At 38.3% G+C, this 27,403-nt stretch overlaps 1 protein-coding gene across 7 annotated transcripts in view; it reads left to right on the top strand.

The window, feature by feature from the left end:
• Window positions 1-27,403, top strand: part of SCAPER (S-phase cyclin A associated protein in the ER) — a 591,234-nt gene that overhangs the window by 78,736 nt on the left and 485,095 nt on the right. For all 7 annotated transcript variants that reach the window (XM_058428046.1, XM_032176146.2, XM_058428043.1 and 4 more), the window contains 2 exons: window positions 20,746-20,846; window positions 25,005-25,121. In XM_058428046.1, the coding sequence (XP_058284029.1) occupies window positions 20,755-20,846; window positions 25,005-25,121 (209 nt within the window). In that variant the 5' untranslated portion in view covers window positions 20,746-20,754. The remainder of the gene's footprint in view (window positions 1-20,745; window positions 20,847-25,004; window positions 25,122-27,403) is intronic.

Consider the following 27,403-nt stretch of genomic DNA (forward strand, 5'->3'; position numbering starts at 1 on the left):
CTCTTAAAGGGAGAATAGGAGCTGTCATCAGTTAATAGTCATGTTAGTGTGTCCTCAAAGCTAGTTGTGTGATTTTAAAAAAAATCACCAAATTGTATTCAACCTTTGTGTTCGTAAATGAAGATGTTGGACTATATGAGGGCTGAAGATCCTTGAGGCTGAATAAAAGCATATGATTGGTATTGGGAGAATATTCCAGGCAAAAGAAAGATCTTGAAGCAGTTGTTTGGAGGTAACTGTGCAGGCATCTATGAGGGGTTTGAATTTGAGCCTTATAACTTAGCATTTTTGTCTATTTATTCTTAGTGGCAGTAGGTCTCTGATTTTTCTTAGTGGGAAATACTATTAGAAGCATCTAGTCAAGCCAACTTGCAAGTGAGTTTGAGATAAAAATTGGTTAGGAATTGCAGTAAAATATTTGTATCACTATCCAGGCAACTACAAATTTTATTTACCCACAAAGATGCAGGTAAGGATTAAATTATAAAGGAGCATGGCTTCCATTAGCAGATTTTAATTTATAAGGTTTTGGTTGGTGAAGATATTAAGTATTCTTTTTCTAGATAGATTATATTAAAAATTTAGGAGAGAGATTTAAAAAAAATGAGTGATTGAGAACTGAAGAAGATTGTGAATGATATTGACAGTTTGCAAATGGTTTACTTGATGTTTTGCTTTTAGATGATTTCCCTATTGAACTATTCCAGTAGTAGCATTCAAAAAACGAGATAAGATGTTCTTAAAAAATGTTTTAAGAAACTTGTTTTCATTTTGGTAAAGCTCATTTTTTTTCATAAAGGTTCCCTTTTGTCACTGACTTCTCATGCAGTGCATGTTTCTAGCCCTTCATCACTATGGGAGTACTCCACTGTGCTAATTCCTGTAGCTGAATTGGAGGGCTGTATTGATGTCATGGGCCCAAGGGCCTGCGCACTAGTATTGTGTGTCAGGAGGACAAAGGGATGGCGCCAACCTTCCTGCTCTGTGCGCCAGTAACTAGAATTAATTACAAACCAATCGAATCCGTTGCAGCCAATTGGTAAACTAATTGGTAATCTTAGCTGTACATCTATATGGAGTTGTCTGAATGCCTGTAACATTACTTTCAGAGCCACTTTTGTTCTGTTTCATCCTGCTTGACAAAATGGCCTTCATAGCTTTGAGGAGAAAGATGTGCATCAGTGACTATGAGGTTGCTCCAGCTTCTTGTCTTGTTTGTATTCCCTTGTTCGTAAAACATGACTCGGATTACAACTTCGTGGTACCACTCTGATCATTTTTGATAACGCTGAGTTAAACATTCCTTGAAATAGGCTGTGTAAGCCACCAAATATACTTTCTCTTTACCAACAAATTTCTGAAGTATAGCGGCTTATATTCTTGCCCTTCAGAGTTAGTTTTTTTTTTTTTTTTTTTCAAAAAATCAGCAGAAAACTTCTGAAGTAAATTATTCTTTGTCTTTTTGTATGTTAATGTAGGTGATTTAAGTCAAATGAATTTGATTAAAGAATTTGAATTATATTAGTAGAATTGAGGGAAGGAAGCCAACTAAATTTTTACATTTGTCCTTTTCTTGATTGTAGAAGACTTTTATTACCAGTTTTTTGGCACCAAGGATTACTTTTGAAAGGAAATAAACAGTACTTCTTTGTTCAGAAGGTTGTTTTAAAGTAGAATGTAACTTTTATGACTAAGGTAAGGGTGGTACTGTATGTCATTTGTGAATAATTTGGCATATATTCATTATTAGTCTTGGGTCTGATTTCCAAAGTATATGTATGTTTATTTAATTTTATTTTTATTTTATTGTATTTTAATTTATTTATTTTATTATATTTTATTTTGAGACAGAGTTTTGCTCTTGTTGCCCAGGCTGGAGTGCAATGGTGTGATCTGGGCTCAATGGAACCTCCGCCTCCCAAGTTCAAGCAATAATCATGCCTTAGCCTCCCGAGTAGCTGGGATTACAGGGGCCTGCCACCATGCTTGGCTAATTTTTTGTATTTTCAGTAGAGATGGAGTTTCACCGTGTTGGCCAGGCTGGTCTCAAACTCCTGACCTCAGGTGATCCAGCTACCTCGGCCTCCCAAAGTGTTGGGATTACAGGTGTGAGCCACGGCACCCAGCCCAAAGTATATCTGTGTTTAAAAACACTTATAAGTGAAAAATATTTTTGAGGTTTTTGAGTGTGACAATACAAAATCAGACTAAGCTATAGAAAAATAATGTATTCATAATACAAATGATCATTTTTATAGCTGCTTGGCATTTTCCGATTGTCATTTTCTGAGAGTATTGGAAAGTTATCTTTATAGTAAGGTGAGACTGGTGTATCTTTATGGCAAAGTGAGAATGGTATGAGACTGGTAAAGCAAATACATTTTAAAGTTTTTAAAATGCAATTAAATGACAGCTTTGGCTGTTGTACTAATACATACACACAGTCACATTTGATATCAATTTCTTCTTCCGGAGGAGTGGAGTGATTAGATTTTAGTGCCTGTGCTTTTACAGTCTTTTCTTCCATAAATTTTAATTTCCATTTAGCTGCATCAGTGATGAGTACCAAAAATTTATCTTTGCCAAGTATGTAGAGTGTATTGTCACAATAATATAATTTTGGGTTATTTAAAGGAGACAATTAGAAGGCAGCAATGGTAATCATTGTGAATGGTGCAGTAGGCACAGATGATCTATATGTCCTAGTTAAGCTGATTTGAATATGATTTTCTGTCAGATTCAGACAATTTAAAATTTATCTTTGGAAGTTCAGTGTCAGTGGAAATGTTATATTTGGTAACAGAAGGCAGATAACCCATCATATGATTGAAAACTGGTTTTAAATCGTGCAGAGTTGCCTTTATTTGTTTAGCTTTGTATTAGCTGCTTAAGAAATGTTGGTAAAACTTTAAACATTTAGTTTTTCAAACATATTTGCTTCTTTTTCTTTCTTTTTTTTTATAACTTTATTTTTTTAAGACCAATTTTAGGTTCACAACAAAATTAAGAGGAAGGTAGAGATTTTCCACATAACGCCTGCTCCCATACATGCATAGCCTCCTCCATTATCAATATCATACACCTGAGTGGTATATTTGTTACAATTGATGAGCCTGGGTTGACAAATCATTATCATTCCCAAGTCCATAGTTTACATTTATGTTTGCTCTTGGTCTTATATGTTCTATGATTTTGGGCCAATGTATGATGACATGTATTTGCTATTTTAATAATATACAGAGTAGTTTCATTGCCCTAAAAATCCCCTGTGCTCTGCGTGTTAATTCTTCCCCAGTCCCCCACCCCTAACCCCAGCAGCCACTGATCTTTTTACTCTCTCTAGTTTTGCTTTCTTCAGAATGTTGTATAGTTGGAATCATACAGTATGTAACCTCTATTTTTATTTCTTACTTTTTTTTTTAGAGATGAGGTCTTACTGTGTTGCCCAAGCTGGCTTCAAATTCCTGGGTTCAAGAAATTCTCCCACCTCAGCCTCCTGAGTACCTGGGACTACAGTCATGTGTCACCATGCCTGACTAATTTTTAAAAAATTTTTAGTAGGGATGAAGTCTCACTATGTTTTCCCAGGCTGGTCTTCAACTCCTGGGCTGAAGCAGTCCTGCTACCTCAGCCTCCCAAAGGGCTTTGATTACGGGTGTGAGCCACCGTGCCTGGCCCCACTGTGGTGTTTTATTTTGAGACAGGGTCTCGCCCTGTCACCCAGGCTGGAGTGTAGTGGCTTGATCAGAGATCACTGCAGCCTCAACTTCCCAGGCTCAAGTGATCCCCCCCACCTCAGCCTCTCTAGTAGCTGGGACTACAGGCATGCACCACTATGCCTGGCTAATTTTCTGTATTTTTTTTGTAGAGATGGAGTTTTGCCATGTTCCTCAGGCTTCACTGTCTTCCAAAGTATCTCTACCATTATGCATTCCCACTAGCAATAAATGAGTGTTCCCATTGCTCTACATCCTCGTCAGCATTTGCTGTTGTCAGTTTTCTGGATTTTGGTCATTCTAACAGGAGTGTAATAATATCTCATTGTTATTTTAATCTGCATTTCCCTGATGACTTATGATGTGGAGCATGTTTTCATATGTTATTTTCCATTTGTATATCTTCTTTGGTGAAGTGTCTGTAAAGGACTTTGGCTTATTATTTAATCAAATTCTTTTCTTATTGTTGAGTTTTTTTCTTTTTTTAAAATTTTATTATTATTGTTATACTTTAAGTTTTAGGGTACATGTGCACAACCTGCAGGTTTGTTACCTATATATACATGTGCCATGCTGGTGTGCTGCAGCCATTAACTCGTCATTTAGCATTAGGTATATCTCCCAATGCTATCCCTACCCCTCCCCCCACCCCACAACAGTCCCTGGTGTGTGATGTTCCCCTTCCTGTGTCCATGTGTTCTCATTGTTCAATTCCCACCTATGAGTGAGAACATGCGGTGTTTGGTTTTTTGTCTTTCCGATAATTTGCTGAGAATGATGGTTTCCAGCTTCATCCATGTCCCTACAAAGGACATGAACTCATCGTTTTTTATGGCTGCATAGTATATTCCATGTTGTATATGTGCCACATTTTCTTAATCCAGTCTATCATTGTTGGACATTTGGGTTGGTTCCAAGTCTTTGCTATTGTGAATAGTGCCGCAATAGACATACGTGTGCATGTGTCTTTATAGCAGCATGATTTATAATCCTTTGGGTATATACCCAGTAATGGGATGGCTGGGTCAAATGGTATTTCTAGTTCTAGATCCCTGAGGAATCGCCACACTGACTTCCACAATGGTTGAACTAGTTTACAGTCCCACCAACAGTGTAAAAGAGTTCCCATTTCTCCATATCCTCTCCAGCACCTGTTGTTTCCTGACTTTTTAATGATTGGCATTCTAACTGATGTGAGATAGTATCTCATTGTGGTTTTGATTTGCATTTCTCTGATGGCCAGTGATGATGAGCATTTTTTCATGTGTTTTTTGGCTGCATAAATGTCTTCTTTTGAGAAGTGTCTGTTCATGTCCTCTGCCCACTTTTTGATGGGGTTGTTTTTCTCTTGTAAATTTGTTTGAGTTCATTGTAGATTCTGGATATTAGCCCTTTGTCAGATGACTAGATTGCAAAAATTTTCTCCCATTCTGTAGGTTGCCTGTTCACTCTGCTGGTAGTTTCTTTTGCTGTGCAGAAGCTCTCTAGTTTAATTAGATCCCATTTGTCAATTTTGGCTCTTGTTGCCATTGCTTTTGGTGTTTTAGACATGAAGTCATTGCCCATGCCTGCGTCCTGAATGGTATTGCCTAGGTTTTCTTCTAGGGTTTTTATGGTTTTAGGTCTAACATGTAAGTCTTTAATCCATCTTGAATTAATTTTTGTATAGGGTGTAAGGAAGGGATCCAGTTTCAGCTTTCTACATGTGGCTAGCCAGTTTTCCCAGCACCATTTATTAAATAGGGAATCCTTTCCCCATTTCTTGTTTTTGTCAGGTTTGTCAAAGATCAGATAGTTGTAGATATGTGGCATTATTTCTGAGAGCTCTGTTCTGTTCCATTGGTCTATATTTCTGTTTTGGTACCAGTACCATGGTGTTTTGGTTACTGTAGCCTTGTAGTATAGCTTGAAGTCAGGTAGCACGATGCCTTCGGCTTTGTTCTTTTGGCTTAGGATTAACTTGGCAATGCGGGCTCTTTTTTGGTTCCATATGAACTTTAGTTTTTTCCAATTCTGTGAAGAAAGTCATTGGTAGCTTGATGGGGATGGCATTGAATCTGTAAATTACCTTGGGCAGTATGGCCATTTTCACGATATTGATTCTTCCTACCCATGAGCATGGAATGTTCTTCCATTTGTTTGTGTCCTCTTTTATTTCATTGAGCAGTGATTTGTAGTTCTCCTTGAAGAGGTCCTTCACATCCCTTGTAAGTTGGATTCCTAGGTATTTTATTCTCTTTGAAGCAGTTGTGAATGGGGGTTCATTCATGATTTGGCTCTCTGTCCGTTATTGGTCTATAAGAATGCTTGTGATTTTTGCACATTGATTTTGTATCCTGAGACTTTGCTGAAGTTGCTTATCAGCTTAAGGAGATTTTGGGCTGAGATGATGGGGTTTTCTAGATATACAGTCATGTCATCTGCAAACAGGGACAATTTGACTTCCTGTTTTCCTAATTGAATGCCCTTTATTTCCTTATCCTGCCTGATTGCCCTGGCCAGAACTTCCAACACTATGTTGAATAGGAGTGGTGAGAGAGGGCATCCCTGTGTTGTGCCAGTTTTCAAAGGTAGTGCTTCCAGTTTTTGCCCATTCAGTATGATACTGGCTGTGGGTTTGTCATAGATAGCTCTTATTATTTTGAGATACGTCCCATGAATACCTAATTTATTGAGAGTTTTTAGCATGAAGGGCTGTTGAATTTTGTCAAAGGCCTTTTCTGCATCTATTGAGATAATCATGTGGTTTTTGTCTTTGGTTCTGTTTATATGCTGGATTACGTTTATTGATTTGCATATGTTGAACCAGCCTTGCATCCCAGGGATGAAGCCCACTCAATCATGATGGATAAGCTTTTTGATGTGCTGCTGGATTCAGTTTGCCAGTATTTTATTGAGGATTTTTGCATCAATGTTCATTGAGGATATTGGTCTAAAATTCTCTTTTTTGGTCGTGTCTCTGCCAGACTTTGGTATCAGGATGATGCTGGCCTCATAAAAATGAGTTAGGGAGGATCCCCTCTTTTTCTATCGATTGGAATAGTTTCAGAAGGAATGGTACCAGCTCCTCCTTGTACCTCTGGTAGAATTCGGCTGTGAATCCATCTGGTCCTGGACTTTTTTTGGTTGGTAAGCTATTAATTATTGCCTCAATTTCGGAGCCTGTTATTGGTCTATTCAGAGATTCAGCTTCTTCCTGGTTTAGTCTTGGGAGGATGTATGTGTCCAGGAATTTATCCATTTCTTCTAGATTTTCTAGTTTATTTGCGTAGAGGTGTTTATAGTATTCTCTGATGGTAGTTTGTATTTCTGTGGGATCGGTGGTGATATCCCCTTTCTCATTTTTTATTGTGTCTATTTGATTCTTCTCTCTTTTCTTCTTTATTAGTCTTGCTAGTGGTCTATCAATTTTGTTGATCTTTTCAAAAAACCAGCTCCTGGATTCATTGATTTTTTGAAGGTTTTTGCTCTTCATTCTTTTGAATGTGTTTGCTCTTGCTTCTCTAGTTCTTTTAATTGTGATGTTAGGGTGTCAATTTTAGATCTTTCCTGCTTTCTCTTGTGGGTATTTATTGCTATGAATTTCCCTCTACACACTGCTTTGAATGTGTCCCAGAGATTCTGGTATGTTTTGTCTTTGTTCTCATTGGTTTCAAAGAACATCTTTATTTCTGCCTTCATTTCGTTATGTACCCAGTAGTCATCCAGGAGCAGGTTGTTCAGTTTCCATGTAGTTCAGCGGTTTTGAGTGAGTTTCTTAATCCTGAGTTCTAGTTTGATTGCATTGTGGTCTGAGAGACAGTTTGTTACAATTTCTGTTCTTTTACATTTGCTGAGGAGTGTTTTACTTCCAACTATGTGGTCAATTTTGGAATAGGTGTGGTGCGGTGCTGAAAAGAATGTATATTCTGTTGATTTGAGGTGGAGAGTTTTGTAGATGTCTATTAGGTCCGCTTGGTGCAGAGCTGAGTTCAATTCCTGGATATCTTTGTTAACCTTCTGTCTCATTGATCTGTCTAATGTTGACAGTGGGGTGTTAAAGTCTCCCATTATTATTGTGTGGGAGTCTAAGTCTCTTTGTAGGTCACTAAGGACTTGCTTTATGAATCTGAGTGCTCCTGTATTGGGTGCATATATATTTAGGATAGTTAGCTCTTCTTGTTGAATTGATCCCTTTACCATTCTGTAATGGCCTTTTTTGTCTCTTTTGATCTTTGTTGGTTTAAAGTCTGTTTTATCTGAGACTAGGATTGCAACCCCTGCCTTTTTTTGTTTTCCATTTGCTTGGTAGATCTTCCTCCATCCCTTTATTTCGAGTCTATGTGTGTCTCTGCACGTGAGATGGGTTTCCTGAATACAGCACACTGATGGGTCTTGACTGTTTATCCAATTTGTCAGTCTGTGTCTTTTAATTGGAGCATTTAGCCCATTTACATTTAAGGTTAATATTGTTATGTGTGAATTTGATCCTGTCATTATGATGTTAGCTGTTTATTTTGCTCATTAATTGATGCAGTTTCTTCTTAGCCTTGACGGTCTTTACAATTTGGCATGTTTTTGCAGTGGCTCATACTGATTGTTCCTTTCCATGTCTAGTGCTTCCTTCAGGAGCTCTTTTAGGGCAGGCCTGGTGGTGACAAAATCTCTCAGCATTTGCTTGTCTGTAAAGGATTTTATTTCTCCTTCACTTACGAAGCTTAGTTTGGCTGGATATGAAATTCTGGGCTGAAAATTCTTTAAGAATGTTGGATATTGGCCCCCACTCTCTTGTGGCTTGTAGAGTTTCTGCCGAGAGATCAGCTGTTAGTCTGATGGGCTTCCCTTTGTGGGTAACCTGACCTTTCTCTCTGGCTGCCCTTAAAATTTTTTCCTTCATTTCAACTTTGGTGAATGTGACAAATATGTGTCTTGGAGTTGCTCTTCTCGAGGAGTATCTTTGTGGCGATCTCTGTATTTCCTGAATCTGAATGTTGGCCTGCCTTGCTAGATTGGGGACGTTCTCTTGGATAATATCCTGCAGAGTGTTTTCCAACTTGGTTCCATTCTCCCCGTCACTTTCAGGTACACCAATCAGACGTAGATTTGGTCTTTACCCATAGTCCCATATTTCTTGGAGGTTTTGTTCATTTCTTTTTATTCTTTTTTCTCTAAACTTCTCTTCTCGCTTCATTTCATTAATTTCGTCTTCCATCGCTGATACCCTTTCTTCCAGTTCATTGCATCGGCTACTGAGGCTTGTGCATTCGTCACGTAGTTCTCATGCCGTGGTTTTCAGCTTCATTAGGTCACTTAAGGACTTCTCTACATTGGTTATTCTAGTTCGCCATTCGTCTAAGCATTTTTCAAGGTTTTTAGCTTTTTTGCAATGGGTTCGAACTTCTTCCTTTAGCGTGGAGTAGTTTGATCTTCTGAAGCCTTCTTCTCTTAACTTGTCAAAGTCATTCTTCGTCCAGCTTTGTTCTGTTGCTGGTGAGGGGCTGCATTCCTTTGGAGGAGGAGAGGCGCTCTGCCTTTTAGAGTTTCCAGTTTTTCTGCTCTGTGTTTTCCCCATCTTTGTGGTTTTATCTACCTTTGGTCTTTGATGATAGTGATGTACAGGTGGGTTTTTGGTGTGGATGTCCTTTCTGTTTGTTAGTTTTCCTTGTAACAGTCAGGACCCTCACCTGCAGGTCTGTTGGAGTTTGCTGGAGGTCCGCTCCAGACCCTGTTTGCCTGGGTATCAGCAGCAGTGGCTGCAGAACAGCGGTTATTAGTGAACCGCAAATGCTGCTGCCTGATCGTTCCTCTGGAAGTTTTGTCTCAAAGGAGTACCCAGCCATGTGAGGTGTTAGTCCGCCCCTACTGGGGGGTGTCTCCCAGTTAGGCTACTTGGGGCTCAGGGACCCACTTAAGGAGGCAGTCGGCCCGTTCTCAGATCTCAAGCTGTGTGCTGGGAGAACCACTACTGTCTTCAAAGCTGTCAGACAGGGACATTTAAGTCTGCAGAGGTTACTGCTGCCTTTTGTTTGTCTGTGCCCTGCCCCCAGAGGTGGAGCCTACAGAGGCAGGCAGGCCTCCTTGAGCAGTGGTGGGCTCCACCCAGTTCGAGCTTCCTGGCTGCTTTGTTTACCTACTCAAGACTTGGCAATGGTATGCACCCCTCCTCCATCCTTGCTGCTGCCTTGCAGTTTGATCTCAGACTGCTGTGCTAGCAATGAGCAAGGCTCCGTGGGCGTAGGACCCTCCGAGCCAGTTGCAGGATATAATCTCCTGGTGTGCAGTTTGTTAAGCCCATTGGAAAAACGCAGTATTAGGGTGGGAGTGACCCGATTTTCCAGGTGCTGTCTGTCACCCCTTTCTTGATTAGGAAAGGGAATTCCCTGACCCTTTGCGCTTCCCTGGTGAGGCGATGCCTCACCCTGCTTCGGCTCACACACGGTGCGCTGCACCCACTGTCTTGTACCCACTGTCCGGCACTCCCCAGTGAGATGAACCCGGTACCTCAGTTGGAAATGCAGAAATCACCCGTCTTCTGTGTTGCTCACGCTGGGAGCTGTAGACTGGAGCCGTTCCTATTCGGCCATCTTGGCTCCACCCCCCTTATTGTTGAGTTTTAAGAGTTCTTTGTATGTTTTGGATAACAGTGTCTCTTATATGTCTTTTGCAAATATTTTCTCCCTGTCTGTGGCTTGTCTTATTCTCTGAATATTATTTTTTGCAGAGCAGAAGTTTTTGATTTTAATGAGGTCCAGCTTATCAATTTTTTCATTCATGGACTGTGCCTTGGTGTTTTATCTAACAATTCATTGTTGCATCCAAGACCATCTAGGTTTTTTCCCTGTGAGTTATACTTTAGGAGTTGTATAATTTTGTATTTTACAGTAGATCTAGGATCCAATTTGAGTTAATTTTTGTGAAGATTGTAAGGTCTGTGTCTAGATTCATTAGTTTTTGCATGTGATGTCCCATTTATTCTAGCATCATGTGTTGAAAAACAATCTTTGTTCCCTTGTATTGGCTTTGTACTTTAGTCAGTGATCAGTTGATTATATTTATGTGGGTCTATTTCTGAGCTCTTTGTTCTGTTCCATTGACCTGTTGGTCTTTTATCCTAGTACCACCCTGTCTTGATTACTATAGCTTTTTAGTATATCTTGACATTGGGTAGTGTTAGTCCACCACCTTTGTTCTTCAAAATTGTATTGGCTATACTGAGTCTTTTGCTTCTGGATATAAACTTTAGAATCAGCCTGACTTGCTGGGATTTTGACTGAGATTGCATTGAATTTATAAATCAGGTTTGAAAGAACTGACTGACATTTTGACAATATTGAGTCATCCTAGCCATGGATTATCTTTCCATTTATTTAGTTTTTAATTTTTTTATCAGAGCTTTATTGTTTTCCTAATATAGATCTTATACATATTTTGTTAGATTTATACCTAAGTATTTCATATTTTGGGGTGTTAATGTAAATGGTACTCTGTTTATTTACATATATATTTGTTATATATATTTGAGATTTATAACATGTTTTGACATACATATATGTAGTGAAATGATTACTTCAGTCTAGCAAATGAACCCATCTGTCACCTCATGTAGTTACCTTTTTGTGTGTGTGGTAAGAGTACCAAAACTACTCTTTTAGTGAATTTTTAGTATATAATATGTTGTTATTAACTAGTGCCCTCATGCTGTATATTAGATTTGTAAACCTGTTCATCCTACATAGTTAGAAGTCTGTATCCTTTTATCTAAATCTCCCTATTTCCTTCTTCCCCCTGACCTTGTTAACCAACCACTGATTGTCCCTCTCTTTCTACGTATTTTACTTTGTTTAGATTATATAAATGAGATGATACACTATTTTTCTTTGTAGATCTGGCTTATTTCACTTAGCACGCTGTCCTCGAGGTTTATTCATATTGCTGCAAATGTCAGGATCTCCTTTTTAAAGGTGGAATAATATTTCATTATACAGTCATGTGCTGCATAACAATGTTTCAGTCAACAGCTGACCGCATATACAATGGTGGTTTCATAAGATTATAATGGACCTGAAAGACTCTTGTCACCTAGTGATGTCATAGCTGTCATAATGTTGTAGCACAATATATTACTCAGTGTTTGTGATGATACTGATAGAAACAAGCCTGTGGTGCTACCAGTTGCATGGAAGTATAGTGCATACAGTTGTGTACATTACACAGTACTTGATGATGATGATAATAAATTATGTTACTGGTGGCCAGGCACGGTGGCTCACACTTGTAATCCCAGCACTTTGGGAGGCCAAGGCGTGTGGATCACGAGGTCAGGAGATCGAGACCATCCTGGCTAACACAGTGAAACCCCGTCTCTACTAAAAATACAAAAAAAAATTAGTCGGGCATTGTGGCGGGCGCCTGTAGTCCCAGCTACTCAGGAGGCTGAGGCAGGAGAATGGCATGAACCTGGGAGGCGGAGCTTGCAGTGAGCCGACATAGCACCACTGCACTCCAGCCTGGGCAACAGAGCGAGACTCCATCTCAAAAAAAAAAAAAAAATTATGTTACTGGCTTATGTGTTTTTATAGTATTTATTGTTATTTTAGAATGTATTCTTTCTACTTACAAAAAGAAAGCTAACTGTAAAACAGCCTTTGGCAGATCTTTAGGTGGTATTCCAGGATAAAGCATTGTCATCAGGAGATGATAGCTCCACACGTGTTATTTTCTTGCTCTTGAAGACCTTGCAGTGCGACAATATGTGGAGGTGGAAGATCCTGATCCTGGGTAGGCCTAGGCTAATGTGTGTGTTTGTGTCTTCATTTTTAATGAAAAAGGTTAAAAAGGAAAAAAATGTTAGAAAAAAGCTTATAGAATGAGGTTTTAAAGATATTTTTGTATAATTGTACAATGTGTTTGTGTTTTAAGCTAAGTGTTATTACAAATGTCAGAGTTTAAAAAATACTAAAAGGTTTATAAAGTAAAAAGATTGTAGTAAGCTAAGGTTAATTTATTAGGAAGACAAAATTTTTGTATGGATTTTGTATAGTCTAAATGTGTAGTTTATGAAGTCTCAGCAGCATACAGTAATGTCCTAGGCCTTCACTCACCATTCTCTCCTTTACTCCCTCCCTCACCCTCCCTTACCCAGAGCAACTTTCAGTCCTGTAAACTCCATTCATGGTAAATGCTACAGGTGTATCATTTTAAAAATATTTTGCGACGTATTTTCACTGTACATTTTCTGTGTTTAGATGCACAAATAACTAACATTGTGTTACTGTCACCTGTAGTATTCAGTATAGTAACATGCTGTACAGCAGTAGTCCCCAACCCTTTTGGCACCAGGGACTGGTTTTGTGGAAGACAGTGTTTCAATGGACTGGGGTCGGTGTAGCAGGGATAGTTTCAGGATGAAACTGTTCCACCTCAGATGATCAGGCATTAGACTGTCATAAGGAGCACTCAACCTAGATCCTTCACGTGTGCAGCTCACAATAGGGTTTGTGCTCCTATGAGAATCTAATGCTGCTCCTGATCTGACAGGAGGTGGAGCTCAGGTGGTAATGCTTACTGGCCCACTGCTCACCTCTTGTTGTGCGGGTCAGGTTCCTGCCACACAGGTTTGTAGCCTAGGAGCAATAGGCCATACTATATAACGTAGGTGTGTAGTAGGCTATACCATCCAGGTTTTTGTAAGTACACTCTGATGGTCACACAATGATGAAATTGCCTAACTGCATTTCTCAGTATATCTCTGTTGTTAAGTGATGCTTGACTGTATGTATGTGTGTGTATATATACACCTCAATTTCTTTGCCCATTTATCTATTGATGGACACTTAAGGTTGTTTCCATGTCTTGGCTATTGTGAATAATGCTGCAAATAAACATAGGAGTGCAGATGTCTCTATGAGGTGCTGATTTCATTTTCTTTGGATATCTACTCAGAAGAGGGATTTTTGGGTCATATGGTAGTTGTATTTTTAATTTTTTGAGAAACTTTCATACTGTTTTCCATAATGGTTGTACCAGTTTACATTTCCACAAATAGTGTACAAGGGTTTTCTTCACACCCTGGCCAACAGTTGTTATCTCTTATCTTTTTGATAATAGCTGTTCTAACAGATGTGAGGTGATATTTTATTGTGGTTTTAATTTGCATTTCCATGATGATTACTGATGTTGAACATTTTTTCTTATGCTTATTAGCCATTTTTATGTTTTCTTTGGAAAAAAGCTTCTTCAGGTTCTTTGCCCATTTTTAAATCAGTTATTTGTTTCCTGTTATTGAATTGTGTGAGTTCCTTATATAGTTTGGGTATTAACCCCTTATCATATACAGGGTTTGCAAATATTTTTCTCAATCTGTAGCCTGCTTTTTCATTCTATTAAATGTTTTCTTTTTATTTGTAGGAAAGTTTTTATTTTGATGTAGTCTCACTTGGATATTTTTGCTTTTTTTGCATGAATTTTTGGTGTGATACCGAAAAAATTATTGCTTGAGGTCACTATTAAGGAACTTTTCCTTTTGTTTTCTTCTAGAAGTTTTATAGTTTCAGGTCTCATGTTTACGTCTTTAATCCATTTTGAGTTTATTTTTGCATATGGTGTAAGATAAGGGTCTAGTTCCTTCTTTTACATGTGATTGTTCAGTTTTCCCAACACTATTGAAGAGTTTATCCTTTTCTCATTGTGTTTTTTTGGTGGCCTTGTTGAAAATTAGTTGACCATATATGCTTGGGTTTATTTCTGGGCTTTCTGTTGTGTTTCATTGTTCTGTTGGTCTTCATGTCTGTCTGTATGCCTGTCATTACAGTTTAGATTACTGTTGATTTGTAGTATAATTTACAGTCAGGAAATGTGATGCCTCCAATTTAATTTTTCTCTTTCCACATTGCTTTGGCTATTTAAAGTTTTTTGTAGTTCCATACAAATTTTAGCATTGTTTTTTCTATTTCTGTGAAAAATGCCAGTACAATTTGGTAGTGATTGCATTGAGCATGTCACTTTGGATAGTATGAATTTTTTTTTTTTTTTTGAGATGGAGTCTCGCCCTGATGCCCAGGCTGGAGTGCAGTGGCGTGATCTCGGCTCACTGCAGCCTCCGCCTCCCAGGTTCAAACAATTCTCCTGCCTCAGCCTCCCGGGTATGTGGGATTATAGGCGCCTGCCACCACGCCCAGCTAATTTTTGTAATTTTAGTAGAGACGGGGTTTCACCATGTTGGCCAGGCCGATCTCGAACCCCTGACCTCAAGTAATCTGCCCGCCTCGGCCTCCCAAAGTGCTAGGATTACAGGTGTGAGCGACTGCACCCAGCCAGTATGAATGTTTTAACAGTATTAATTTTTACAACCCATAAACATGGAATAGCTTTCTGTTTATTTGCATCTGCTTCAGTTTCTCTAATCAATGTTTTATAGTTTTCAGTGTACAGATCTTGCACTTCCTTGGTTATATTTATTCCTAAGTATTTGATTCTTTTGATGCTATTATAAATAGGATTTTGAAAATTTCTTTTAACATAGATTGTTACTGATGTAAAGAAATGCAACAGATTTTTTGAATGTTGATTTTTTGTATCCTGCTACTTTTCATTCAGAAGTTCTGACCTTTTTTTGTGTGTGTGTGACACCTGTAGCATTTTCCTGCATATAGAATCAATTCAAATGCAGCCATGGATAATTTTACTTCATTATTTCTGATTTGAATGCCTTTTGTTTCTTTCTTTTTTTGTCCGATTGCTCTTGCTAGTACTTTCAGTACTACATTGACTAGAAGTGGCCAGAGTGGGCATCCTTGCCTGGTACTAGATCTTAGATGAAAAGTGTTATCACGTTGATATTGATCACTGTTGATTATGATCTTAGCTGTTCGTTTTTCATACATGACTTCTACTATATTGAGGAAATTTACTTCTATATGTATTTTGTTTTTTTTTTTTGTTTTTTTTTTTAGTGAAAGGATATTGAACTCTGCCAGATGCTTTTTCTGTGTCTGTTAAGATGATTATATGCTTTCTTGCCTATCATTGTGCTAATGTGTTGTATCTCATTGATTGATTTGCATGTGTTGAACCATCCTTGCAGCTCAGGGATTAATCTCACTTGGTTATGGTATATTATCTTTTTGATATATTGTTGAATTTGGTTCCCTAGTATTGAGCATTTTTGTGTGTATATTCATCATTTTCTGTGTTATCTTTTTCTGACTTTGATATCAGGATGAAATTGATCTCATGTATGAAATTGAAACTCTTCCCTTTAATTATTGATTCCCTCTATAAGTCCCTCTGTAAGTCCCTTTAGCTTTCTTTACTCTTTTTCATTTTTTCCTTTTATTCCTCATCTTAAATGATTTCTGATGACCTGTCTTAGAGTTCCTGATCCTTTTTCTGCTTAATCTAGTCTGCTGTTTAACCCCTATATTAAAATTTTCAGTTTAGTATTATATTCTTCAGCTATATGATTTCTGTTTGGTACTTTTTGTATTTTCTGTCTCTTGGCAGAAATTTTTAGCTAGTTTTATGCATTACTCCTTCTGACCTTGGCGAACTTCTTTATGACTGTTCTTTTGAATTCTCTATGTGATAAGTCACATATTGGCCGTTCATTAGGATCAGTTTCTGGAGGTTTATCTTGCTCTTTTATTTGGAACTTATATACCTGTTTCTTCATTTTCTTTGACCCTTAGTGTTTGTTTCTGTGCATTAGGTGAGGCAACTGCCTTTCCTAGTCTTGTCATACTGGTCTTGTGTAGGAGATGGATCTTACCTGTCAGCTCAGCTAGTTATTCTAGGTGCCCCTCAAACCTTTATGCTGATCTAAACTGCAGTCTTTGTTCTTAGTGGCCCCCAGATTAGGGTATGCCAAGTCCTGTTAGTATCCTGAGACAAGCAAGTTAGAAACCCATCTCAAGATCCAGCTGGAAAAGTTGAGGTATTAAATGTGGCTCAGGGAGAAGCTAGGAGCTGGAGTTTTTCTCTCATTTTGTTTACATTAAGCTGGGGAGAGGATCTGCAGTGATGCCATATTCTTGTTCAGACTGCACAGTCTTTTGACCCATTGCTTTGTACTTTGTTGCTCCCAGGGGCCTGGCAGATGCCTAATCTATAGCTCTTGGAGATAGGCAGGTTAACTGGAGACTTGGCTTTATCTCTGGAGCATGCCAGCAGGTGAAGTTGTGGATAGTCCCCACGTGCACATTTATGGTCCTAGAAGACTGCTAATTTCCTACAGTTTCACTTCCCAGTTGGAGGCTAAGTAATGGCCTGATCTACAGCTAGCAGCTGGAGAAGTCAGGACATGAGGTGTATAGTCAGTTTCCTTTAGAGAGAAACTGGGAGTCAGGAGTTTTTGCTTTTTAGCTCAGCGCTGACCTTCGGAGGAGATCTGCTGGAACTCTACCTGTTTAAAAAGCAGCTCTTTGCTCTTTGTAGTTTAGGGAGATTCACAAATGCAGAGCCTCATCAACTCCCAGGGCTAGGTGATTTAGGAGCCAGTCCTTTGGGTGGGAGCTGTGAAAGTTGGGGCATGCCATGTACATGCAAACTCCTTCCAGGGAAAATTTGCAGACCTAGTTTTATTGCTGGAGCAAGGCAGGGGGAAAAGGGGCAGCAGGTACCCATAAGCCCCTTGAGGCTTCTGGAGGTCTATTGTTTACCTGCTCCACTGGCTTCCGGATGCAGGCTAGTTATAAGCCCAAACCCTCAGGCTGCAGCTGGAAAAGTATGCAGACAAACCCTTTCTGTGGAGAAACTGGGGGCTAGTAGTTTTGGCCCTTTTTCTCTTTCCTGTGCCCAGGGGGTTAGCTGCTGGAAGTGCTCACACACCTGTTGAAAATCACCTCTTTATTCTCTGTGATCCCAGGAGACTCAGAATACTGAGTCCCTTCTGCTGTCAGCTAGGTGATGTAGGTATCTGAAATTCTCTGTTGGGAATCATAGAAGTTGGGACGCTATTTGTGAAGTTCGACCACATATAGTGGGAGAACTGGGATTCCTTTTGTAAAAAGAAAATTTACACAAAAAGTATTAATTCTTAGAAAAACAATAAAAACGGACATAAGAAATTGAAAACTTACATAGCTTTATAACTGGTAACTGAATTTATAATTAAAAATACCCATCCACCAAATAATTCCCAACTTTAGCGATTTTTCCAGTGAATTCTTCTCAACATTGTAGTTAAAAATAATGTTAGTTAAGCAATATTTTTTACAAATACAGACATAAAAATTCTCAACAAAGTAATAGCAAACCAAATCTAGCAGCACATAAAAAGGTCTATAACATCATGACCCAGTGGGATTTAGTTCAGGAAGGTAAGAGTGAGCATATGAAAATCAATAAACATAATAGAATATATTAATAGAACGAATGGAAGAAGATCACAGATTATCTCAGTTGGTGCAGAAAAGGCATTTGACAAAAGCCAATACCATTTCATGATAAAAACATTCAATTGGGAAATTCCTTAACCTGATAAAGAGTATCTATGAAAAATCGACAGTTAATGTCATGCTTAATGGTAAAAGACTGCAAGCTTTCCCGTCGGTTAAGATCAGGAACAAGACAGTGATGTCTTTTCTTGCCACTTACACTCAATATTGTACTAAAGGTTCTAGCCAGGGCAATTAGACAAGAAAACATAATAGAAAACATCTAGATGGAAAGGAAGAAGTAAAACTGTACTTGCAGATGACATGATTCTATATATAAAGAATCCTTAAAGACACCTGTCCCCCAATTATTAGACCTAATAAACAAGTTTAGCAAGATTACGGGATACAAGATGGAAACTCAAAAATCAGTTGTATTTTTATATACTAGGAATAAACAATCCAAAAATGAAATTAAGAAAGCAGTTACATTAAAATAACATCAAAAACAGTAAAATATTTAGGCATAAATTTAAAGTAGTGTAAGATGTACACACAAACTATAAAATATAATTGAAAGAAACTATGAAAAATCATTGTAAGAAATAAGAGAAACCTAATTAAAGGAAAAGATATTCAGAATTCATGAACAGAAGACTTCATAGTGTTATGATGGCTGTATTTCCCAAAGTGATACCCAGATTCAATGCAATACCTATGATTGCTCCCTTCCCCCTTTTTGGCAGAAATGGACAAGTGGATCTTAAATTCATATGGGGATGCAAATTATATGGAATAGCCAAAACAATCTTGAAAAAGAACAATGTTTGAGGACCTAGACCCCCTGAATTTAAAACTTAGTAGAAAACCACAGTAATCAAATTCTGTGGTACTGGCAGTAGGCTAGATATATGGATCAATGAAATAGATTTGAAATCCTTAGAATAAATTCATACATCTATGTGTGAATTTGATTTTTGACATGAGTGCCAGAACCATTTAATGAGGGAAAGGATAGTATTTTCAACAATGGTGTTAGGACACCAGGATATCTGTATGCAACAAATGAATTTGGATTTTTACCTCACACTGTATACAAAAATTAACTGAATACAGTTTGAAGCCTAAATGTAAGAGCTGAAAGTATAACACTCTTTGAAGAAAACATATACATCTTTGTGACCTTGGACTGTGACACCCAAAGCCAGAGAAAAAATAAACTGAACTTTATCAAAATTAAAAACTTATGTGTGTCAAAGGATACTATCAAATGGAAAAATCACCCACATAATGGGACAAGATGTTTGTCAGCCATATGGTTGATGAAGGTCTAATACCTAAAATGTATAAAGAACTACAGCTCAACAATAAAAAGGACAAATAACTCAGTAAAAAAGGGCAAAGGATTTGAATAGACATTTCTTTTAAGGTATACAAATGTCGGCTGGGCGTGGTGGATCACACCTGTAGTCCCAGCACTTTGGGAGGCCGAAGCAGGTGGATCACGAGGTCAGGAGATTGGCACCATCCTGGCTAACACAGTGAAACCCCGTCTCTACTAAAAATACAAAAAATTAGCTGGGCATGGTGGCACGTGCCTGTAATCCCAGCTACTTGGGAGGCTGAGGCAGGAGAATCGTTTGAACCTGGGAGGTGGAGGTTGCAGTGAGCCATGATGCCGAGATCGCGCCACTGCACTCTAGCCTGGGTGACAGAGCGAGACTCCGTCTCAAAAAAAAAAAAAAGGTAAACAAATGTCTAATGTACATGAAAAGAGGCACAAAGTTATTAGTCATCAGAGAAACACACATAACCCCCAATGATAGCACTTCACACTCATTTAGGATGACTAGGGTAAAAAAGTCACAAAGCAGCAAGTTTTGGCAAGGATGTGAAGAATATGGAACTCTCATAAATTGCTGCTGGGAATGTAAAATGATGCAGCAGCTGTGGAGAAAAGTTTGGTAGTTAACTTTAAACTTAGAGTTATCATATGACTCAGCAAATCCACTTCTAGGTATATACCCAAGAGAATTGAAAACATGTTCACAGAAAAACCTGGATACAAATTTTTATAGCAGCAGTATATTCATAATAAACAAAAAGCAGAAACAACCCAAATATTTATCAACTGATAAATGAATAAACAAATATACTATATTCATGTAGTCATTCAGCCATAAAAAGAAATGAAGTACTGATACATGCTACCAGGTGGCTGAACCTTGAAAAACGTTGTTAATTTTTAATAATACTATTATTTAAAGATGGCATCTTATTATCTTGCCCAGGCTGGTCTTGAACTCCTGGGCTTAAGCAATTCTCCTGCCGCAGCCTCTGGAGTGACTGGGACTACAAGTGTGCAGCTGGATTTATGTTTAGTGTACTTTTCTATGTGTTAAAATTCATAATAAAAAGGTTGAAAGGATGGCTATTGTGGGAGGTTTTGAGAAGGAACACCAATATCATTTCTTGGTCTTTAGACTTTCAACCTATTATATTTCTTATTATCTTACCAAACAGAATGAAAAAAAAAACTATATCAGTAACTTATGCAGCTTTTTCATTGAAGAGTGTAATGTAAAAACGTCTAATTCTTAAGTTGTTCACTCTCTTTTTTCTTCAAAGTTTTTAGTCTCAGACTGGAATTTAGTTTTTTTTTGTTTTGTTTCTTTTAGGAGGTGCTAATGATGCTGGATAACTATGTAAGAGATTTCAAAGCATTGATTGACTGGATTCAGCTTCAGGAAAAGCTAGAGAAGACAGATGCTCAAAGCAGGTAATGAGCTCTCTGGTCTCAATATTCCTATCATCCAGCAGTTTCAATAGCAATCATTGAAATGGACAATAAACTTAACCTCATATTGACTTGAAACTTGTAAAAATCTAAAAATCAGGTGCCGCATTTCCCATTCAATTAAATAACAAATATTTATTGGGTATTTATCAGTGGGTATTAATTGGGTATTATCAGTTTATTCAGTACAGAGATTTAATTGTTGAATGTGACACATTTACCACTCATGGAATTTATAGCCTGAGTGTGATAAAATAGAACTTTGTACAAAAAACTATTATGGTTCTTCAGATGAGGACAAATCTCTTTTGGAGGATAGATCAGGGAAGATTTCAGGAGGATGCAGAAGAAGAGTTTCAAGGATGGGATGGATTTTACCATTTACCATTTCGGTGAAGGGAATAAATTTAAACAGCTATGTAAGTGTAGGACATATGCGAAGTCAAAGTAGTAGGGAAAGATACAGTATTTCTTCTTAATGTATTAGGCAATGAGGAAAATTGATGATTTTTGATTAGGGGAATAATACGAGATCAAAGCTCCTTTAGAAGGATTCATTTGGAATCACCACACAGTATCTGAATGCTGTGTGCTAAGCTCTGTGACTGTTGTGGTCAAGAGGACAGATGCGGTCCCTGCCCTCATGAAGTATATAGTACATGCTATGGCCTGAATGTGCCTTCCCAAAATTCATATATTGAAATTTAATCACCAATGTGATAGTATTAAGAGGTGGGGGCTTTAGGAGGTAGTTAAGTCGGGAAGGTGGAGCCGTTATGAATGGGATTAGTGACATATAAAAGAAGTGGGAGCTGTTACCCCTCCACCATGTGAAGACACAGCTGAAAGATGATCTTTATAAGGAACAGGGCTCGTATCAGACATTGAATCTGCTGGCACCTTGATTTTGTACTTCCCAGCATCCAGAACTATGAGAAATAAATTTCTTATTGTTGTTTATAAATTACCCGTCATAAGGTATTTTGTTGTAGCAGCCTGAATGGACTAAGTGCATTTCTAACAGGAAAGACTGATGTTAAGTAAGTATAAATGTGCCAAGTGTCATCAAGAAGAAATACAGCTTTCTCTGTGAGTATAAGAGAAAGCACCCTTAACCAGTTTGCTAAGTCCAGGAAGGCTTCCTGAGGAGGTGACATTTAAATTGAGACAGAATTGTTAAGTAGGAGTTAGTTAGACAAAGAGAAAAGAGTAGTTCGAGATAACGCTAACAGCATGTGTGATGTCTTTGAAGTGAAAGGGAGCACAGTGTAGTCAAAGAATTTAGTAGGGCAGGAGTGAAAAGAACAAGGGGAGAGTAGCATGAGATGAGCCTAGAGAGCTAGGCTAGGACCACATTGTGTAGAGCTCTGTAGAAATAATAAGGGATTTAGATTTGACTTTGAGCCAATAAAGGGTTTTAAAGTAGGGAAGTGACATATCAGATTTATGTTTTTAAAAGATCATTTTGGCTGCCATGTGGGAAGGTTGAGATATAGCAATGTAGCTTAGAGATGATGGCTACTCAGATTAAGGTAGTAACAGTAGGGAGAATTAGATACTCCAGAGATAGATAATCAGATGGACTTGGTATCATTTTGGTTATGTACAAAGGCAAAAGAGCAGTTTAGTTTAGACATCTAAGTAATTCCTAAACTCTGGTAAACTTGCCAAGTCACATGGAGCTACAAGGCTGCTTCCCCCCACTGCCTCCCGCTGAGCAAATAGGCCTATTCTGCCTCTTTGCTTTGGATTTAATCTTGGTTCAATCTTAGTGGGTGAAACTATCCAGTAAAAAAGGCATCTTTTATCTCATACTGATGTGTCAGCCCCTACAGGCAGGCAGAACCAGTAGGGTAAAGGAATTCCAAGGGAGAAATCCAGAGGGCTGGATTCCCAGGAAACCAAATCTAGGGAAACTAAGATAGGTTGATCCTTTTAACATTTTTGTTTCTCACAGTAAAATTTTTGATGGTTTTTAGTGCCTGCTTCATCCACAGCCCCTGGGTGGGTCAGGCCTAAATGTCTTTGTTTGTACTAAGCAATTTTACCCTTACCTTGCTAATAGGTGCTTGGATCTGGGGTTTCATTCTTTCACTGGGTTGAACCAAGCTAAGAGGTCATCATGCTGATTTGGGACTTGTGGCTATATTGTCCTTGTGACAATAAGCAGAGTAAAACAGGTTGGGAAAGAAAATGGAATAGATTTACAGAAGGAAACAGAAATTATGTGGCCTTTGAGAGCCTATACCGGGTCTAATCCTCATGAGCCCTGATTCTAGTCTCCCCCAACTTTTGGATGTCTTTGACCTTGTACAGTTTATATCCTTACAATAAATCTTTATTTTCTTTTTCTTTTCATTTTTTTATTTAACTGGATTGAGTTTGTTTGTTGTATCCAAAGGTCTGTAATGTAATCACTAATGCATTAAAAAAATAGATTCTTTTTTTGTGCTTGCAAAATTCAGTTATCTATTGGTGGCTGTGTTGAGGATTGTATTGGGAAAGATACATAAGCCAAACCCAAGCTTAACAGAGTGGTTACCATTGCTCTCTTGGCACTGTGGTTCAAAAATATACCTGAGGCATCCCTTTTTTTTTTCCTTGGAGACAGAGTCTTACTCTGTAACCCAGGCTGGAGTGCAGTGGTGCCATCTTGGCTCACTGCAACCTCCACCTTCCACTTTTAAGCCTCAGCTTCCCAAGTAGCTGGGATTACAGGCACCCGCCACCACGCCCAGCTAATTTTTGTATTTTTAGTAGACACAGGGTTTCACCATGTTGGCTAGGCTGATCTCGAACTCCTGACCTCAAGTGATGTGCCTTCCTTGGCCTTCCAAAGTGCTGGGATTACAGGAATGAGCCACCATGCCTGGCGGAGGCATCCCTTTTACTTTTGCCAGTTGTCAGCATTTCTCTTCTTTGCCTCATGAGACAGCACCTATATATGGAAAGCAGTCTTAAAGTGCTCTATAGATGGCATTATCCATCTTGCATTCTTCAAATCATGCATCAAAATTTATTTTGGCTAGCCTTGAGATTTAAATGTAAAAACTGAAGTTGTATATCTTTAAAGAAGAAAATATAGGTAAATATTTATATATTTGTTTTGCATGTGAGGACTTTGTAAGACACAGGCAGACACCACAAAGAAAAATATTGATACACTGATTCAATAGGAAGAGGACAAATGTTTCCAAATAAAAAGGAAAAATTAAAGGCAAAATAGTTGTATCACCAATGCCAATGGATTTATAGCCATAAGAGTAGTAGTAAACTATTTCAAGTTAATCAGAAAATGGTGCAAATCCCAGTGGAAAAAATGAGGGAAAGATACCAACATGTGAATTGCGAATGAAGAAATTCAGATCGTTGGTTAAAAAGTTCAGTTTCACTAGTAATGATAATAAACATATAATTTAAAAAACAAAGACAGTGAAATACCATTTGCCAGTGAAATTTTTAAAAGCAGATATCAACAGGTGGCAAGATTGAAAGGAAATGGAGAGTAAGACACAGGGATACCCATGGGAGTTATGGGGATCTGATTGAGGGCATGTTATGCATCCTGTAAGCCAATTGGTTGTGGGGCCAAGAAAGGAGGAGGAGTAGACGTTATGTTACGTTTTTTAGCTTTCCCAGCAAAGAGCAGTGAAATCCTACTCTTGTGAGGGTTAAGAGGTAGAGGAAGGACATTTTATATTTTCCTACTCTTCATTTCACCCTTACCATATTCTTTCTCTTGATACATGTTTCACAAACTCTCCAGGACATCAGAGACAAGTAGATTGAAGTAGTATCATTTCCTTTTAAACATTTTTTTAGCTGGGCATATGGAAGCTTATAAATCGTAAGTAGTGTATCTCATATCCCTGTAACACCATGACCTTTTTGAGGTAATTGGAGTAGTGTTGCTGTGCTGCAGTCAGTAGAAAATCCTGAACCATTTATCAACTATGATTTCTCACTGAGAGTATGGTAACTTTCTGGTAATCAATGCTCTAGGGGAACATTTGCACATGTTGTGACTTTTTGTTGTTGTTGAAAAGTAGGATTATTTTTTCACCCACTAACAACCAAGAGAAAAAATTGTTTCTCCCTTTTCTCTGTTAATTTAATCTGGTTTATATATTGAATTGGCAGACCAACATCATTGGCATGGGAAGTAAAGAAGATGTCTCCGGGACGCCATGTGATTCCAAGTCCATCAACAGATAGAATAAATGTAACATCAAATGCTCGACGAAGCTTAAATTTTGGGTGAGACAAACTAAGAAAAAACTACTAAGACTTGCATTACAGTAAATTATTTTCTTAGTTATTATAGTATTATGATTCTGATATTCTACTATAAAAATATCCATGTATATGTTATGCAGAATACTGTATACAGGTTCTGACACTCAGGAGGGGAACACTGTGTGTTGGTTAGCAACCCCAGGGGAGGATTCTAAACATCTCATCAATTTCTGCTAAGGTTCCTAGATCTGATGGAAGGTTTTGCATAAACCCCATTGCCACTGGAGGAGTTTGGTGAGTCATACGCTGACTTGGACAAGTCAGGTAAAGCAATATTGTTACTCACAGATAGGCAGCAAGGATCAACAGACGCCTAGGATCCATGGCAGGATAGACCCCTGGGACTCAGGAAAGCTAACCAGGGGAATGGAGTTTCATTTGTGTGAGCTCCATTTATTACCACAGCCGAAAGACCCCAAAAGCACCCTGCTCTGGATTTTATACACCGACGTCACTTAGATTACTGAGTGCAAGCGTTGCAGGCATCCTCTCCTACGGGGATAAGGACAAAGCCTGGGCTGTCGTGGGCAGTTCCTTCTTATTTCAAGATGTTGCATTCTTGGTACATTTTGCCTGAAAATTGCAAGCCAGAGAGGGAAGAGCTGGGTTTACCAAGCGACCTGTCTTCCTGCATTGTGGATATGTTTGAAATTGTCTATATAAAAAGTAAAAACACCTGTAATCCCAGCACTCTGGGGAGCCGAGGTGGGAGGATCCCTTGAGGTCAGGAGTTTGAGACCAGCCTGGCAAAAATGGCAAAACCCCATCTCTACTTAAAATCCAAAAATTAGCCGTGTGTCGTGGCATGTGCCTATAATCCCAGCTATTTGGGGGCGGGGGTGGGTGGAGGTTGCAGTGAGCCAATATCACACCACTGTACTCCAGCCTGGGCAACAGAGTGAGACTCCGTCTCAAAAAAAAAAAAAAAAAAATAATCCAGGAGATTATAGTTTAGCTTTTAGGACATGGAATATATTCAATCATAAATAGTAATTCAAAGATTAAAACTCACAAATTTCATGCCAAATATTATATAACATGAATTAACAATTTCCTTTGCAATAGATCTATATATTAATACATATCATACATTGTGTTATTGTCATACAAATTACATTATTTATATATTACAAGCTCAACACAGTTTTAAAATTACTGTTTTTTGCCATTGTCTCTTTAATCAGGAGAAGAAAAGAGTTACAAAAACTACATTTATATTGTCTTTTGTGGTTACCTGTATAGTTTTCTTTTCTAGTCCTTTACTGGAGTCTTCATTTCTTCATACAGATTCGAGTTACTATCTATTGTCCTTTTGTTTGAGCCTGGACTCCCTTTAGTATTTCTTGTTGGACAGGTCTGTTAGGAACAGATGTTCTCAGTGTTTGTCTTAATTTAGCTTTCAGTTTTGGAAGGGCAATTTTGTAGTATGTAGAATTCTTGGTTAACAATCCTTTCTTTCAGCACTTTATGTTTCCTTACTGTCTTCTGGCTGCTATGGTTTCTGATGAGAAATCAGCTGTTATTGAGGATCCTTGAATGTGATCCGTCACTTCTCTCTTGATTCTTTCAAGATTGTCTGTCTTTGGCTTTTTATCCTCTGACTATGATATATCTAAGTGTGGCTGTCTGAGATTATCATACTTGGAGTTTGTTGAGTCTCTTGGATATGTATTTAATGTTTTTAATCAAATTTGGGAAGTTTTTGCCCATTATTCCTTTAAATGTTTTTTTCTGCCCCTTTCTCTCTCTTCTCTCCTTTGAAAATTCCACTGTACACATGTTTGTACTCTTGATGCTGTCCCATTTGAGGATCTGTTCATTTTTCTTTTTCTTTTCTTTTCTTTTTTTTTTTTTGAGACATAGTCTCACTCTGTTGCCCAGGCTGGAGTAGAGTGACGTGATCTTGGCTTACTGTGATGTCCACCTCCTGGGTTCAAGCGATTCTTGTGCCTTAGCCTCCTGAGTAGCTGGAATTATAGGCGCGTGCCACCATGCCTAGCTAATTTTTGTAGTTTTAGTAGAGACAGGGTTTTGCCATGTTGGCTAGGCTGGTCTCGAATTCCTGACCTCAAGTGATCCACCCTCCTTGGGATCCCAACGTGCTGGGATTACAGGTACAAGCTATGTGCCTGGCCACTTTGATGTTCTTTAAATGTAGTTAATAGCTGATTTAAAGTCTTTGTCTAGTAAGTCCAATGTCCGGGCTTCCTGTTGCTGCTCTTCTTGTGAATGGGCCATACTTT

Source organism: Hylobates moloch, unplaced genomic scaffold (assembly GCF_009828535.3).
Source record: "Hylobates moloch isolate HMO894 unplaced genomic scaffold, HMol_V3 SCAFFOLD_14, whole genome shotgun sequence".
Classification (NCBI taxonomy): domain Eukaryota; kingdom Metazoa; phylum Chordata; class Mammalia; order Primates; family Hylobatidae; genus Hylobates; species Hylobates moloch.